The following is a 14,675-nucleotide window of genomic DNA, read 5'->3' as shown; positions in this document are numbered from 1 at the left end:
ATGGCCATTGCGCAAAGGTGCCACTCCAGCATGTCCAGCGGGGCCAGGGCGCACTGGACGCTGCCGGCGCTTCTTGTTCTGTGGACTTCTCTCTGCGGGATCGCCTCGTCGTACCCGATTCCCAGCAGGACTAACGCCACTTTGCTGGAGAAGAAGTGGGAGACGCTCTTCTCTCGCTCCTACCTGGGTATAGCCGGGGGGAAATCGGAGCTCAACTGGGAGAGTGACTATTTGCAGGGCATCAAGAGAGTGCGGCGGCTCTACTGCAACGTGGGCATTGGGTTTCACCTGCAGGTGCTCCCGGACGGCAGGATAAGCGGTGTGCACAGTGAGAACCAATACAGTGAGTTGCATCCCGGAAAGCACGGATGGAGGAAACCAATGCGCAGCAGGGAGCGTAAAAGTTTCTGCCCCTGCATGATATGTAATATAAGAGGTGTGGAAGTTTCCGAAAGCAAAAAGTCCCGAGCCTCACATGCGTGCAGAGAGAAACATCCTCCCAAACCAAAAACATGACATGAATGCCCTGGAAGCAGTTCAGACGCACGCTTATTTTTACCCTGCAGCAGGACGCACGCACATGCACGCACACAAACACTTGCACACACACACTCACACACAGTCATGCACATAGAGAGGGAGCTCCGTGATGTCTAAAACGCATGGATCAGGGCTGATGGTGCACATCATCCCGGCGCAGTGCACCTGCAAGGTTACACCCATCACTGCTGCAGAGGCCAGTACCACCGGCGCAGTGTGCGACTCTATCTCTGCTGTGCGTGTGCGTCAGTGTGTGTGTGTGTCTGTGTGTGTGCGTGTGTGTGTTTCCCTCATAACCTCCTGTTTTCTTCAGGTCTGATAGAAATCTCCACCGTGGACCGAGGAGTCATCAGCATGTTCGGAGTGAGGAGTCAGCTGTTTGTCGCAATGAACAGCAGAGGAAGGTTATACGGAACGGTACGTGTGTACGCAACTCTACACACACACACACTCACTCTCATGCACACATGCGCACACACACTGCTGAGTGTAAGACGAGTTCATGTGGCCGCTGCATCCTCGGGTTTATGAGCACTGTTGTGTTATTAATATTTCCTGATGATGGGGGGTTTCACACGGAGTCCCAATTAGAGGATGAATCAGCGCCAACATCTTCTTCTCCATGTCAGTGCCACACTGAACAAGTAATCCATTACCCCGTTACAAGTACAGGCCACACATTTAAATTTAAGTAAAAGTGCTACCAACAAAAGTAATCTAAGTAACTTAGGTAAATGGTCCATATAGCACAAAGCCTATTGAAATATAATATACTATGGTTACTGCTGCTGGTGGAGACAGAGCTAAATAGCTTCTATAGTTACTGTAGTAACTACTAACTATCGCTATAGCTATTAACTGTAGTGTAGTAACAAGAACTAAGCAATAGCTAGTAACTATACTCTAGAAACTATTGGAAATGCTAGTAACTATACTGTAGCAACTGTTGGTACAGCTAATAACTATACTGTAGTAATTGGCTACTATCCCTATAGCTAACAAATATACCACAGTAACAAGTAACTATTGCTATGGCTAGTAACTATATTGTAGTAACAAGTAAATATTGCCATCAATAATGGAGTATTTCTCTCGTAGATGTAGTAAAACAGTAATATAAAGTAGCATAAAATGGAAATACTCAAAGTAAAAGTGCCTAAACGTTGTACTTATGTACGGTAGTTGAATAAAGATCAATTCTTTATTACTTCCCAGCCACTGGAGTCTGTAAATCTTAATATGTGATTTATTCCTCATAATGTTCATCGAAGCAGATGATGAACTTTGCTCTGCAGTCAACACCACGCCTGCAACATGTAGTCAACAGTCAACATTAGAGTCTGATCCTAGCTCCAACAAACGACAGCACATGTCGTCTATATACGTTTTCAGTGGGTTTATCAGGAACTTTAAAAAAAGTAAAACCTGATTTTCAAAAAACTGTCTGAATGTTATAAAATACCTGACCTTAAGATGAAGGGTTAAAAGCTGCCCTGCTGAATTTGTAATGATCCTTTCAGTGTCATTAAAAGAGACAAATATTTAACTTGTTGTTGAAGAAACTAAAGCAAAGAGGAAATGCTTCTAAAATATGAATATGAATAAAATTTTACCTCCATACTTTTCCTATTACCTCGCACCGAATACCAAACTGAAGACTCAAACTCAAATGATGTTTCTATGCTTCTTCTGTTCAATTGATAAATATATTCTTATTAGAGATAATGTATCACAAGTATTTTTGAAATGTTGAGGTGCTTGAATTTGAGTAACTCCAGTTTATACTCCCATTTACTTGTACTGTACCATATTTTAGAGGCAAATTTCCCTTTTTACTTCGTACTTATCCGATGTTCAGTTCATTTTCCAGATCAATATGTTATTACTTACTATAACCAACTAATAAATTATGTATTACTATATAATAAACTACTTAGCAGTATATAACTACAATTAGCCTCCTTTTTACCAGATGCAAAGTAATGTTTGGATATATCCAGCGAAGTATATGATTCTGTATGTTTACTTTTGAAAGCAAAGGTATATTTTGATGTTAACACATATCTACTTTTCATAAACCTTTCGTAACATGCTATTGTCCCTTTAACATTAATAACTTTAAGCATAATGTAAATCTAATCTGACTTAGCATTGACTACCTGCCTATCTATGTGCGTTTGTCCTATAAATTCATATTTGAGGTTATTCAGGGTGATTTTACGAGTCGAGCGTTAACAGCGCTGAGACGAGTATCTGCTTTTCAAGGGTTTTGCAACAACATGCCTCCTCCTCCAGTTTCCCTCAAAGCCTTCTATAACCGTCTGTTTGCCACAGTAAAGGTCACGTGCGCAGACGACGTGCACGATGACGCGATGTCCGTCCCGCGTCTGTCGGGAGATTTATTGACTCCTCTCATTTGTCCATTTGTCTGATTGTTCGGGGGGGGGATGGGACTCTCTTTTTTGTCTTTCCAGAGAGTCTTCGTGGACGAGTGCAAGTTCAAGGAGACTCTGCTGCCCAACAACTACAACGCCTACGAGTCTTTCGTTTACAAGGGCTTCTACGTGGCCCTCAGCAAGCATGGCCGCGTGAAGAGGGGCAACAGGGCCACCACCGCCTCGACCGTCACACACTTCCTCCCGCGGCTATGAGAGAAACTGGCAATAACTCTGTAATTTGCACATGTGGATGTTCTTCCAGGTAAAACAGAAATGCATAGTCACGATATACACACCAATGGACTGCGTAAGAAAACACAAATATTTATTCTGTTTATATATATATGTATATTTGGATAGCTATCTTTGTATATGTATGCCATACTGTGCTGCTTATTGTTTTTACGGCCGGGGGCGGGGCGGAGCCTCGGGCCGGTCTCACTTTACCTTGGTGCTTGCTGTAACTGAACTATGTGTCACTTCCTTTTTTGAGATGGAGGATGAGCGACATCCTGAGCTTTTAAAGAGTGAAATGAACACGTTTTATTACCTCAAAGAACCACGTCACTATACATTTAAAGGGATGCATGGACTTCCGCCCGAATATCTGCTACGTTTCATCGTTTCGATCGAACCTCTGAGTGCTTGAAGCCAGCGGGGGAAAACTTAAATGCACTACCTTTGCTGCACGATTTTAAAAGGTGCCTTGGTGTTCCCACTTGTGGCCCCCTTCAGCTTGCATGTAAGAGACACCCGCTGGAGTCAGAAATAGGGCTGACGCTCCGGAGAGGGCCTCAGGAGGGGAGGGTTGGGGGGGGTGGCGGGGGCGGGGGGGGTTGACTATCTGGTTTATTTTCTTTTCTGTAATTAGATCGATTAAGTAATATACAATCTGTGGCGGAGACCAGAGAGTGGTCGGCCATGGCGGCTGGCGCCAGGCCACGAGTTTGACTGGGTGGCTTCGCCAGCAAATACACAGGGTTGGAATACATATCTATCTGAGCATGGAGAACGTTTTTTACTTTGGACCGGGCCTTGCATCTGCACAGGAATCAGGCGAGCGGATGGAGCACACTGTAGAGAGACGTGTCCGCACATTGTCCCGGACGGAGCTCCCACAGCAGAGTGGGATGCTTCAGCCGCTGTTTGAAAACGATGTCCTCTGTCCGTCCGTGAAACCAATGAAAAAATGTAAATAGCTGCAAATGTAAAGAAGAAGAAATCAGGAGCTTTTTAACGCTGCTTTGTTGCAGTCGCCCGAACGAGGCAAAGAGAAAGAGTCCAGGTTGCACATGAGCCGTCGATGATGGTGCCTCCATTTTTCTTTTTTTTGGTGAGAATCGGTTTCTTTCCTTCACGTTGCGGTTGTGTGTTCGGTGGGAGTATGTGTGCGCGCCCCGGGGCCGTGTGCCCTCCTCGTGTCTGTGCTCTGCAGCAGCACTGCAGTGGCGGCGAGGTGTCGGGAGCTGGAGGCAGATAGTTATTAATGCAATTACAGATGAGCCAAGCACGTGGCCCCGAAAGGACTCAAGGACAGTGCAGTCGGTGGAGTGGCTGCTCCCTGGAGGATGCGTCACATTTTAGCAGTTGGAAACACTTGCATCGGAAAGATGGTAGATCACAGCATCTTCTTCACGTACAAATCGTGGAGGTGCACATGTGATCAGCTCGTTTTCCAAAGCTGACGCTGTACCTCGCTTTGCAGACTCGCTGTCGGCACGTGGACCCGTTTCAAACTTGTTATGTGACTTTGCGTCACTTCTGAGAATCTTAACGTGTGCATGTTCCCTTGAAGTTTCTGCAGCTGTTTACTTTTAACACTGGTGGGCTGCTCCACCATCTGCCTCCATCCGTTCATGTGTCGAAAGAGGAAGCAGGGCCGTTTAAATCCAGGAAAGACGTATGCGAGGGGAGGCGGCTGCTGTGTTTGTTGTTCGTCAGACCCCCCTGCAGGAATGACAGGCAGCCCCCCCTACCCACCGCCACCACCACCTTTGGAGCTCCATTGCCCCCCCGAGCACCATCCACCACCCACCTCTGCTCTTCCCCCCTCGCCGCGGCGCTCACCCGCTGCAGGCAGGGACCTTTGGATTCCTGCTGTAACCCAGGAGCTTCCTCCTCTCCTTTCAGCCTGTTTTAGTTCAAGGTCAGAGTCACGGACCAGCCTTGGCCAGCCGGGGTGCTCAGCTATATGGGTCGGACTGTTTCCGTGAAACAGAGACACTGAGTGCATAAACTAACTTTATTTTATGCTTAAACAGATTAGAAATGATTGAAGAGGTGGGTTTCTATTGGACAGGTGGAAAAACATGGCTCTTACAGTTCCCTGCTTGAATATCTCTGAACCAGTCCTGCTCCTCCCTCTGACTTTATGAGCCCCACCTCTTTAAAATGCAGCTCCACGACATGCTCCCCCCCCCCCCCCACCCACCCACCCGTCCCCCACCCTCCCATTTCCAAGTACTTGCATTGGGATATTTCTGGGGAGGGGACATCTGCAGAGTTAATGCAGTGTGCGAGGAGCAGGCAGAGTTGTGCACAGCCTCACCTCTGCTGCTGCAACTCCAGTCCTGCAGGGCTCTCCCTGGCCATCCTCAGGACGAGCCCTCTGCTGCTGCTGCTGCTGAGTACCGACCCCGACATCTCCCATCACCTCCTGAACCAGTATCACCCGCTGCTCTACTGTTGTCTGCGACGCACAGACACACTCATGACAGTATTCGTCCCACTGATACATCTCCTCTTTCCAGTCGCGAGTGCTGAGACCACGATGCTGAGGAAGTTGAACTGAAAAGACTTGTTGCTGTGGAAGTCAATGGTGGCACTCGCTATCCACATCACTGTCAACGTGTCTGACGTCTCTCGTAGCACCTTATTAACCACATCTCGATTATAATCTCACGTGGAGAGTGGGTTTTCTCACACATCTCAGAGCTGGATCCTAAACGAGTGATGGGTCGTGTCTAAATAAAGAAATAGCTTCACCTTTCAGCTTTGACCAAAAGGAATCTTATCCAGATTGATGTTTTCTTTCCATCGCTTTAATCAAATTTAACTTCATTCAAGACGAGGAATAATTTTTTTTAAATGATGTTTAATGTCCTATAAGCATGTCTGGGCCCCGAGCTTGATTAGGGCTGTGTGCTTCATGTGTTTTTATTTTTTATTTTGAATTCCTGCTCTGAAAGTAGTGAGCCTCCACTCTATTCCTCTCATCTCTGCTCTCATATACCTCACCTCCTGCCTTAGTTTTGGTTTGCTAATGACTGTAAATGATGAAGAAACAACCTCCTGTCACTTGTTTCTGAAAACAGACAATGCTAAGTAAGGATATTAAAGTTTTTTCCTTTTATTTTTGTACGTATGTGCTGTGCACAGCAGTCTACTGTATTCCTGAGATACCAATAAAGGTTTGATTTTTTAAATGGTTGCTGGTTAAGTGTAATTACAGCATGAAAATACTCCTGTCCATCAAGAAACTGTTAGAAAAGACAGAAAGGTTAGGGTGCTTGTGCAGAAATATGCGAGTCATATTACTGTAGCCGACATTATTAGATTGCTAAAACAATATTTCCCTCTAATCAGAGTAAAAGTATAACAAATCACAGAGTAGAAATACTTGAGTATAGCAGGAAGTACGTGTACTTTAGTGCATTAATGTAATTAGGAAATAGGAACTGTCTCCAAACTAATGTATAAATGTACTCAGTTACTTTCCACCACTACAGCAAATGTGAAAATATGTAATTGCACTCAATTAACTTGTTTTCCTACAACTGGAAACTGCTTTTCATTTTCAAGAGAAGCTGTTGAAATGTCGTTTTTTTATAAGGTTCACAGTTAAATGTGATTTTTAACTCCAGCATCCAACTCTCAGCCTGACTCACTGTAACTTTCCAGGAAGTAAGTGAAAACTACATTCAGTGAGAGAGTGGCTCCCTCTGCCGGTGAAGAGCGGGGATGTGGAGTTGGGCAGGTGCGTAAAAGCAGACAAACTCCAGACTGTGGCTCCACGTTCAGCTCGTAGTGAAACTAAAGTTTGATGTGACGATTAACTTCCTTAGTAAAAGTCTGAATTTGCACAAACTGCAAAAATCAGTTGAGCTTTTAAACACATAAAATGACCTTGATTTGATTAACAGGTAGTTTTTATAGGTTAATATTCCTCTTTATTTTTGAATTGCCTAATTAAAAAATAACCGGACTTTAGAGTATTTGGTCTAAGGTTTAAGGTGGACCAGTCGAGACGTGCCACCTAAAATAAGCCTCCTGTTGTGTGACCAGAGTACCGGGATAAACAGACAGAGGTGGAAGTGCCCTTCCGCTGCAGCAAACCCGCACATCTGCTTTGGGGGCGAGCTTCTTTTTTTGTTTTTTACGCAAAGGATGTGAGCAGGAGTGGCACTCGGGGGGCTTTAAATAGGAACTGTCTCCAAACTCTGAGACAACACAGCATCCGAAAAACTCCCAGCAGCAGCAGCAGCAGCAGCTCTCAGTGGAAAGCGCCGGTTTTGCTCCAGGATGGACGTCAACAAGAGACTGGGGATGAGGGACACCCTGCTAGCGCTCCTACTCGCAGTCTTCCAGGGATTTCCTCTCGGGGACGCAGTCCCGAATCCGTCCCCGCTGGTTGGATCCAACTGGGGGAACCCAAGGAGATACATCCACCTGCAGACATCCACGGATCTCAACAACTTCTACTTGGAGATCAGATTGGATGGCACAGTGCGCAAAACGACCCTCAGGAGCTCGTACAGTAAGGGCTCCATGCACACATCTTGTTGTTTTCAGTTTACTTGTTGCAGTGAAGGTCTGTTGTTAACATCCTCTATCTCTCTCTCTCTCTCCTGTGCAGGTGTGCTTTTACTGAAAGCTGAAACGAGGGAGCGCATCGCCATCTTCGGCATCAAAAGCAGCCGGTACCTGTGCATGGATTTGGATGGAAACCCCTTCAGCTCTGTAAGTTGCTTTTCAAATAATTCTGTCGATTTCCTCGCTAAACTTGTATTTGTCGGTTTCCTCTAACTTGGCACACGTGTGAGGTTTTACGCATCCTTGAAACATTACTTTGAATATGGGTTTTCTTTTACGCACGAACATAATGCAGCAATGGCATGTCTAAAATTCATTATTTTGAATAATATTAGATAACTCAGATCAACGACTTGTTAATTGATGATCTTCTGAACTTTTTTGTGTCCATATTTGGCACAAGTGCGCGCTTTTACGCATGGTTTCAAACCACATTTGGTACTTGTATGCACCACATTTGTCATTGTTTTACTACAATCCATTTCCCAAAATGGTTTCACTTGATTATTCTTCAAAGAATAAAAATGGAATACCTCAGTTTAATGTTCTTCCTCTCTCCTCCTCCTCCTCAGCCCACCTGCCTGAAAGACGACTGTCTCTTCAACCACAAGCTTCTGGAGAACAACCGGGACGTGTACTACTCGATCCGGACAGGCATCCTCTTCAACCTGGAGGGCTCCCGGCAGGTGTACGCTGCGGGTCAGAACCTGCCCCCGACCTCCCTCTTCCTGCCCAAGAAGAACACGGTGTCGCTGGAGCGCCTCCTGCTGCACCGGGAGAAGAGGAACCAGCTGGTGGATCCCTCCGACCCGCACAACGTTTACATGGGTCAGAGCGAGGTGGGCTCCGACTCCCGGGCCGTGCCGGAGGACGACGCCGAGGTGGAGGTGGAAGTAGAGGTGGAGATCGAGGCCGGGGACGCCGGGGAAGCCGGGGACGACGGGCGCAACGTGTCCCGGGAGACGCCGATGGATCCATCCACCCACGACCCTTGGAACGTGCACTCGTCCAACCCCGCGAGCCCCCGGAGCACCGGCACCATGGGGTGACTTCACTTGTGACCCAGCTTAGTGGCAGTGTGGGCGCCCAATTTACCATAACTTACATGTAGCTTTGTAGTTCATAAACATATGATACAAACAATATACAAACACAGACTTAACTTTAAGGAAAACAGAGGAAAGAAGAGCATTTCTTTCTTTTTCAGACTCTTTCTCATAAAAACCGTTCAACTATCAATCATCCACAGAAGCAGTTAGTTTCACTGAGAGTAGAAATTATTACACTAGACTCACATTGTCTCTCAAATCCATTTTCTACTCTAATCACTTCTTTAACATCTGCTCTGAGATCACAGGTTACATTTATTCCTCAAAGTCCTTTAAGAGAAATGTCTTTAACGTGGATTTCACTGATCACTGACCAATATTCCGTACATTCCCAAGTAGGTTCTGGAGATAAATGGAGGATATGAAATCAGATTTAGTTCGAGTAGATATCGTAGCTGTGCCAAGAAAAATGAGTCGAATCAATTCCCACTAGTTATAATGAATTGTCACTCTCTTGCATGGAGATATAGTTTCAGCAATCTTTGGAAAAGCAGGACAAAAAAAGAACCTAAATATATAATAACAACTTGTTTAGTTTTTTTTATGTGTGGTCTCTTCTCATCATGGTTTTTGCAGCTGGTCTGAGAAACCCACATTTCAAAGTGAAATTAACCCCCCGACAGACAGAAGCCTGACTTCAGCCTCCCTCTGGGGGACGGAAGGCCCGGTCTACTGATGTGAAACAAGGCAGGCGTGATTTTACATAACAGCCTGCGTTTACTTCAGAATGTGCATTAGTAGAGTTACGATGAGGTTTGGCTTGTTTTTCAAAGTCCCACATTTGCTGAGTTGGATAAAGATGATCTGAAGTTTATTGTAAGATGTTGAACCTAAAAACAAAAACCGATATCACTGCAATCACTTACATTATCTGTTTCTGCAATTGTGTTTTTTAAATTTTGCCACCAATAATACAACCTATAATTCTTGACTTGAAGTAATATGAAAACAGGGTAAGCAACCTTTACGGAGCAGTGATCTTGAATTCAAATCTGAACTCTATGATTTTACGGGTGCCGGGCACCACCAGCAACATGAGCCCCAGTCCCAACGAGTATTTATTTATTTAAAACCATTCCTTTAGTGTTATTTATGGTATTTATATGGATGCTTTTTCCTTTACAATGTACATATACTGTAAGAAAACATGGTTTGTCTTTGAATGTATGAGCAGGAGTTGTGGATGGAGCGTTGCTTGAATTTGGGACAAAATAAACTCATAAAGGAAATGTTGTGTGTCAGATTTGCGTCTTTCTTTCGTGTGGATCTTTAAACGTTTGGTGCTTTGTGTGCTGCGTCATTTCCCGGGGACAACATGTACTATGCAAACGGAAGTCATGAATATGGGAGCAGGTTTAACAATCGACCCAGTTTCTGTGGAGTTCCGCTCAGGAGCCGAGGTTCCTGCACTCTTCACACCTCACTTAGCTTCATTAGCAAACGGGCACATGAGCTGCGCCGCGATTTCAGCTTTGACCGACGGCTTAATTGGTCGTTGTCGTCCATTAACCTCCGAGGGAATAGCTCGACATTTCCGCTGCTGTGGTGACGATTCCAGAACTTATACAGCTCCAGGCCAAGTAATAGTCTAGTCACAGATAAAAAACTAAAACAGCTGAGACAAGACTTCAGTTTTTACCAAATAAATGTATAACCTTATCCTGGGAATCTTTGCCAAATTATTATCTGTTTAATATTTCTATTTTTGTTTATATTTGTTTGTAGAATCTATTCGATTAAATCAGTCAAGTAAATGCCTTTGAGTTAAAAGTGCAATATTTCCCCTTTTATATGAACAAATATGAAGTATAATATATATAGGTGTTCAGAGACACCTATGAGTATGAAGTATCCGCCCACATAGACATAAATAATAATTTGTTTCACAGCGTTTTCAGATATGTGCATAAAAAACTCAAACAAAGATTTAGTGTTGTCATCTTATATTGCACGTAAAAGTAAAAATGAGCAGCTGCACAGGAGACTCATCAGTGTTCACTAAAACATTAAATAGACTTTGGCAATAAAAGAGGTAATAGAACATTAAATATGGAGACTGACACTCGAGTCTTTACTGGCCTACAGTTGGAAGGATCACATGTTTGATAATACAGGTATTTATATTACTGATCCACAGTAAAACATATAGATTACTGAGTAAAACACCATTTACCCTGTTTATTCTTGTTCGGGTCACCAGTGGTAACTCTTGAGGTCTCTTATTTCCCTTTAGCGTTTGTTTCTTTACATGTTGAACATCACGTGCACAGATGCTGCACACACACACACAGAACCTCTACTCACTACTCAGCGGCTGTGAGCTCTGCCAGGTGGTCCGTTCTGTTGGTGAACACACAGCGAGCGGCAGAGAGCACCGGGCCGGACTCGGACGGGCTCAGAGTGAAGATAAAGCGGCCGATGCCGGTGTTCGGACAGGGTGCGATCAAGTGGGACATCTTCACCCCAGCAGGTAGGGAGCATTTCAAGTCCTCCACAAGGTGCCCGATGGCCACGCGGATGTAGGCACCGTGGCTCACCACCAGAGCGTGGACCGCGAGGCCCTGCAGGCCGTCGTCAGCCGCACCGACCGAGGGGACGTCCGGGGCGGCAGCTGCCACATCCTTTGGGGCGTCTCCGCCGGATAATGCTCCATCAGAGGTGTCCGACCCAGACGCGCCGTGTTCCTCCAACATTTGCTTGAAAAGGCCTTTGAGGAATTTTTTGAATCGCAGTCTCACCTGGAAGCAGGAGGACATCACCCAGAGATCAGAAGGATTCCACAACTGACTCTGCGTCCGCCATCAGCAAATGGCAGGAGGTCATGTTTGTTTTCTTTTAGCTGAAGTTTTGCCTCATATTTTTTTTTATCGTTCTACAAACTGTATATTAAAATTGTTCCCTAATTCTCCCTTTTCAAGCAAAACTGCTCATAACTTGATGGTTTTTCAGTGAAGATTTGCTGCTGGTGATTTTAAAACATTTACATAAATTATGTCTCGTCTAAAAACAAAAACCTGTTTTTTTATGCTTATGGACATATTGACGATAAATGATTGTTATTCAACAGAAATACAAAAGTCTACTCCACTGAGTCTTGCTGCTGATATCAGTCGGCAAACTTTTAAATGCAATGTCTCAGATTGAACACTGAAGGGCGCTGTTGTGCAAACAACACTCTTCTGACCTTGAGGTTCTTGGTGCGTTTTCAACTTCCACACTGTGAGTGGATCAGCATCTAAAGGATTGACTCACCTGTCCTAAAGTCTCTCCTCCCGGCGGCGTGTAATCTCGACACGACTGGCCGGCGGCGTTGGCCATGTTCTTCAGATGCTCTTTGGGTCGTCCTTCAGCGACACCGAAACCCTGCGACGACAAAACCACGGATCAGAGCCTCAAAACAAAAACCACTGTGGGGATAAAGGTGTTAATCTGTGACACGTCCACGTTGTATGGAGCCCACGAGTCTCACCCTCTCTCTGAGTAACGGCTCCAGGACCATCTCCATGCCAGAACAGTGAGTGTTGCTCCTCAGGATGAGTTCAGCCGTCTGATGGAGGAAATGAGATCTGAAGATCAATGAGTCAAGACGTCTTCATCTGCCGAAACACTTGAGAATTATCGGTAATACATGGTGAGCACCGGTGAATCAAAACCCACAGACGCATGAATGTTCACACAACTATTTCATATCGGGAAGTCATCCTGCTTTTCTCCTGCATCAGGCGAAAACTACTGGGGACATGTTACTGGTTTCACTGGAAGATTTGTCCCTGATGGGAAAACCTCAGCATTAGCTCCTATTTAAGATTTAACACACACATTTACAGACAAGTGGGGGTATTTGAAACTCTGACTGTGGCACTGCGGAGGGTTGAGAACCTTCAAATTAAGAGGTTGTGGGTTCAGTTACCTCAATCTCTGTCAGTGGAATCTTTCAATAACTGATGACAGTGCTTCTAACCTGTTCTGTTAATATCACCGTTTTATCACACAGGAGCTGGTGAAGATTTATCATTCTTCATTAAAATAGGAAAATGTGCGTGCAGTCTGTCCGCAGGATATGAGCCAGGTCTGGAATTACTTTACTGAAAAGGTCACTGACGTAAGACTGTTGCACAAAGACTTTTATTCTCTGGAAAATTTGATATCAACCCCCACGAGAAGTTCCATCAACAATGCATGACACGCTGAAGTAAATCTGATGAGTCGGAAGTCTTATTGAATCAAGCACGATTAGAAAAGGAATTTAGCCGTGACTCATTACAGCAAACTATTTTTAGTCTGTTTGTTTGTCAGCAGGATAAGAAATAAGATCAGAACCCTTATGAAGAGTAGAATAACAAATCTGAAAATCAATGTTTGAGCACATCACTCGAGGATTCATTGAAATACTGTAGTTTGTGTTTTCCGTGTCAAACTGTTCTTTTATAGTTCAGTTTCATTTTGATTTATTCTTCTGTCCCCTGAATTGATTCTGTTCCTGGGAAGCTGAAATATGTAAAATTTTCCCCACTGAGATCAAAAAATAATTAGATTATCTTTAAAATAAAAACATTAAAACAACTAAAACCTCCACAACAGTATGAGCGATCGTGGTATAGAAGGAGAATGTCGCCCAATGTTAACCCTGATGAGTTTTTCACTCAGGAATGCAGCTCTATAGCAAAAGAGGAATAAGAATCAGGCTCTGGATTAACAGGCTGTAAAGTAAATAATATGTAGTTTGTGTGTTTTCCTGTTGTAGCCCAGCTGTGTGTGTCTGTCTCACCTGCACAGCCCGTTGTAAGTTGCTGGCGAACACGTTGTTGAAGGCGATGTCTCTGAGGTATCTTCCAGCTGCGTCTCCCTGCAGCGAACCCGTCTCTGACAGGGACGTGTCCACGCCCTGACCTGAGGGGACAGGGAAAAATGTTTTGCAGCCACGAGACAAACAATTTTGTGTCTCTTTTAAAGTTGTTGCTTGTTGATTTACACCTATTTTGTTGTCATTTTGCTTTTCTTTGTGTTTTATTTCTATTATGTCCTTTTAGTCAGCTCTCATCTTGTTGAGCACTTTGTTAAGAGAGGGTTAGGGAGTTTATTAAAAAGTTATATGTCGTTATTGTTGTTGTAGTCGACCCGTACTTGTGTAACTGTACTTAGTTACTTTCCTCCCTGAGTAGCGGACCAGTCCAGTCCAGTGTAACGTGAGAGGATATTCTAACAAGTGGAGACTGGTAGTTGAAGTTGGGCTGTGCAGGTGGATCCATGTTGAATTCCAACCTCTTGGGGTCACGTACCTTGCAGCAGCTTGTCTCTGTTGTACGTCGTTTCCCCACTGCGGGAACACAACGTCACTCAATCAGCTCAAACACACACAACAGTCTTTTTTACTCAGTGACAACACAACGCTCGTGTTGTGTAGTTTTAAACACAAGAAGCTGAGTGATGGGGACTGAGCCCCAGTGAACTACAAACACGTCCAGCCGCCATGCTGCGCCAGTAGCCGGCTCACTGGTGTGAGACACACGGAGACGAACCAGTTCCACCGTGCTCACGTTCTCTGAGGATATGAGAGTGGAATTGAATCTGTGAATGGTCACTTACTGTCTCACGAGGGTTAAACTGAACGTCAACATCTTCTCCTCCTGTCACTTCCTGCTTCTGCGCCTGCTTCTTCTTCTTTCCTGCTATCTCGGGATGGCAAACGAGGAATCGGCTCATTACCGCCCCCTATCGCTACAGACAGAGTGAGGCAATTTTTATAACTTTATGACGTTATTATTCCTAGTATTCC

The 14,675-nt window shown here is 44.7% G+C and overlaps 3 protein-coding genes across 3 annotated transcripts; 2 read left to right on the top strand and 1 right to left on the bottom strand.

Annotated features, from left to right (window-relative positions):
* On the top strand, nucleotides 1-3,191 carry LOC128428881 (fibroblast growth factor 6-like). The gene is made up of 3 exons (XM_053415150.1): nucleotides 1-343; nucleotides 854-957; nucleotides 3,015-3,191. The coding sequence occupies exons 1-3, from the start codon at nucleotides 1-3 to the stop codon at nucleotides 3,189-3,191; spliced, it is 624 nt and encodes a 207-aa protein (XP_053271125.1).
* Nucleotides 3,192-7,499: 4,308 nt separating this feature from the next.
* fgf23 (fibroblast growth factor 23) lies at nucleotides 7,500-8,839 on the top strand. The gene is made up of 3 exons (XM_053415144.1): nucleotides 7,500-7,734; nucleotides 7,834-7,937; nucleotides 8,363-8,839. The coding sequence occupies exons 1-3, from the start codon at nucleotides 7,500-7,502 to the stop codon at nucleotides 8,837-8,839; spliced, it is 816 nt and encodes a 271-aa protein (XP_053271119.1).
* Nucleotides 8,840-10,703: 1,864 nt separating this feature from the next.
* Nucleotides 10,704-14,569, bottom strand: LOC128428873 (fructose-2,6-bisphosphatase TIGAR B). The gene is made up of 6 exons (XM_053415143.1): nucleotides 14,486-14,569; nucleotides 14,179-14,216; nucleotides 13,668-13,789; nucleotides 12,369-12,446; nucleotides 12,152-12,262; nucleotides 10,704-11,637 (listed from the first exon to the last, which is right to left on the bottom strand). The coding sequence occupies exons 1-6, from the start codon at nucleotides 14,515-14,517 to the stop codon at nucleotides 11,203-11,205; spliced, it is 816 nt and encodes a 271-aa protein (XP_053271118.1). The 5' UTR covers nucleotides 14,518-14,569; the 3' UTR covers nucleotides 10,704-11,202.
* Nucleotides 14,570-14,675: the final 106 nt, after the last annotated feature.

This window comes from Pleuronectes platessa, chromosome 22 (genome assembly GCF_947347685.1).
Source record: "Pleuronectes platessa chromosome 22, fPlePla1.1, whole genome shotgun sequence".
Taxonomy (NCBI): Eukaryota; Metazoa; Chordata; class Actinopteri; order Pleuronectiformes; family Pleuronectidae; genus Pleuronectes; species Pleuronectes platessa.
The sequence above is the reverse complement of the archived record's forward strand: the minus strand, read 5'-3'. Positions and strand labels throughout refer to the sequence as shown.

Excerpts from the sequence above, each read along its gene's own strand:
- LOC128428881 (XM_053415150.1), top strand. The coding sequence starts at position 1 with ATGGCCATTGCGCAAAGGTGCCACTCCAGCATGTCCAGCGGGGCCAGG. Across the intron at positions 344-853 it reads GCACAGTGAGAACCAATACA|GTCTGATAGAAATCTCCACC; the intron begins GTGAGTTGCATC and ends TGTTTTCTTCAG. Across the intron at positions 958-3,014 it reads GAGGAAGGTTATACGGAACG|AGAGTCTTCGTGGACGAGTG; the intron begins GTACGTGTGTAC and ends TTGTCTTTCCAG.
- LOC128428873 (XM_053415143.1), bottom strand. The coding sequence starts at position 14,517 with ATGTTGACGTTCAGTTTAACCCTCGTGAGACA. Across the intron at positions 13,790-14,178 it reads CAGAGACAAGCTGCTGCAAG|GTCAGGGCGTGGACACGTCC; the intron begins GTACGTGACCCC and ends CTGTCCCCTCAG. Across the intron at positions 11,638-12,151 it reads GAGGAGAGACTTTAGGACAG|GTGAGACTGCGATTCAAAAA; the intron begins GTGAGTCAATCC and ends TCCTGCTTCCAG.
- fgf23 (XM_053415144.1), top strand. The coding sequence starts at position 7,500 with ATGGACGTCAACAAGAGACTGGGGATGAGGGACACCCTGCTAGCGCTC. Across the intron at positions 7,735-7,833 it reads GACCCTCAGGAGCTCGTACA|GTGTGCTTTTACTGAAAGCT; the intron begins GTAAGGGCTCCA and ends TCTCCTGTGCAG. Across the intron at positions 7,938-8,362 it reads ATGGAAACCCCTTCAGCTCT|CCCACCTGCCTGAAAGACGA; the intron begins GTAAGTTGCTTT and ends CCTCCTCCTCAG.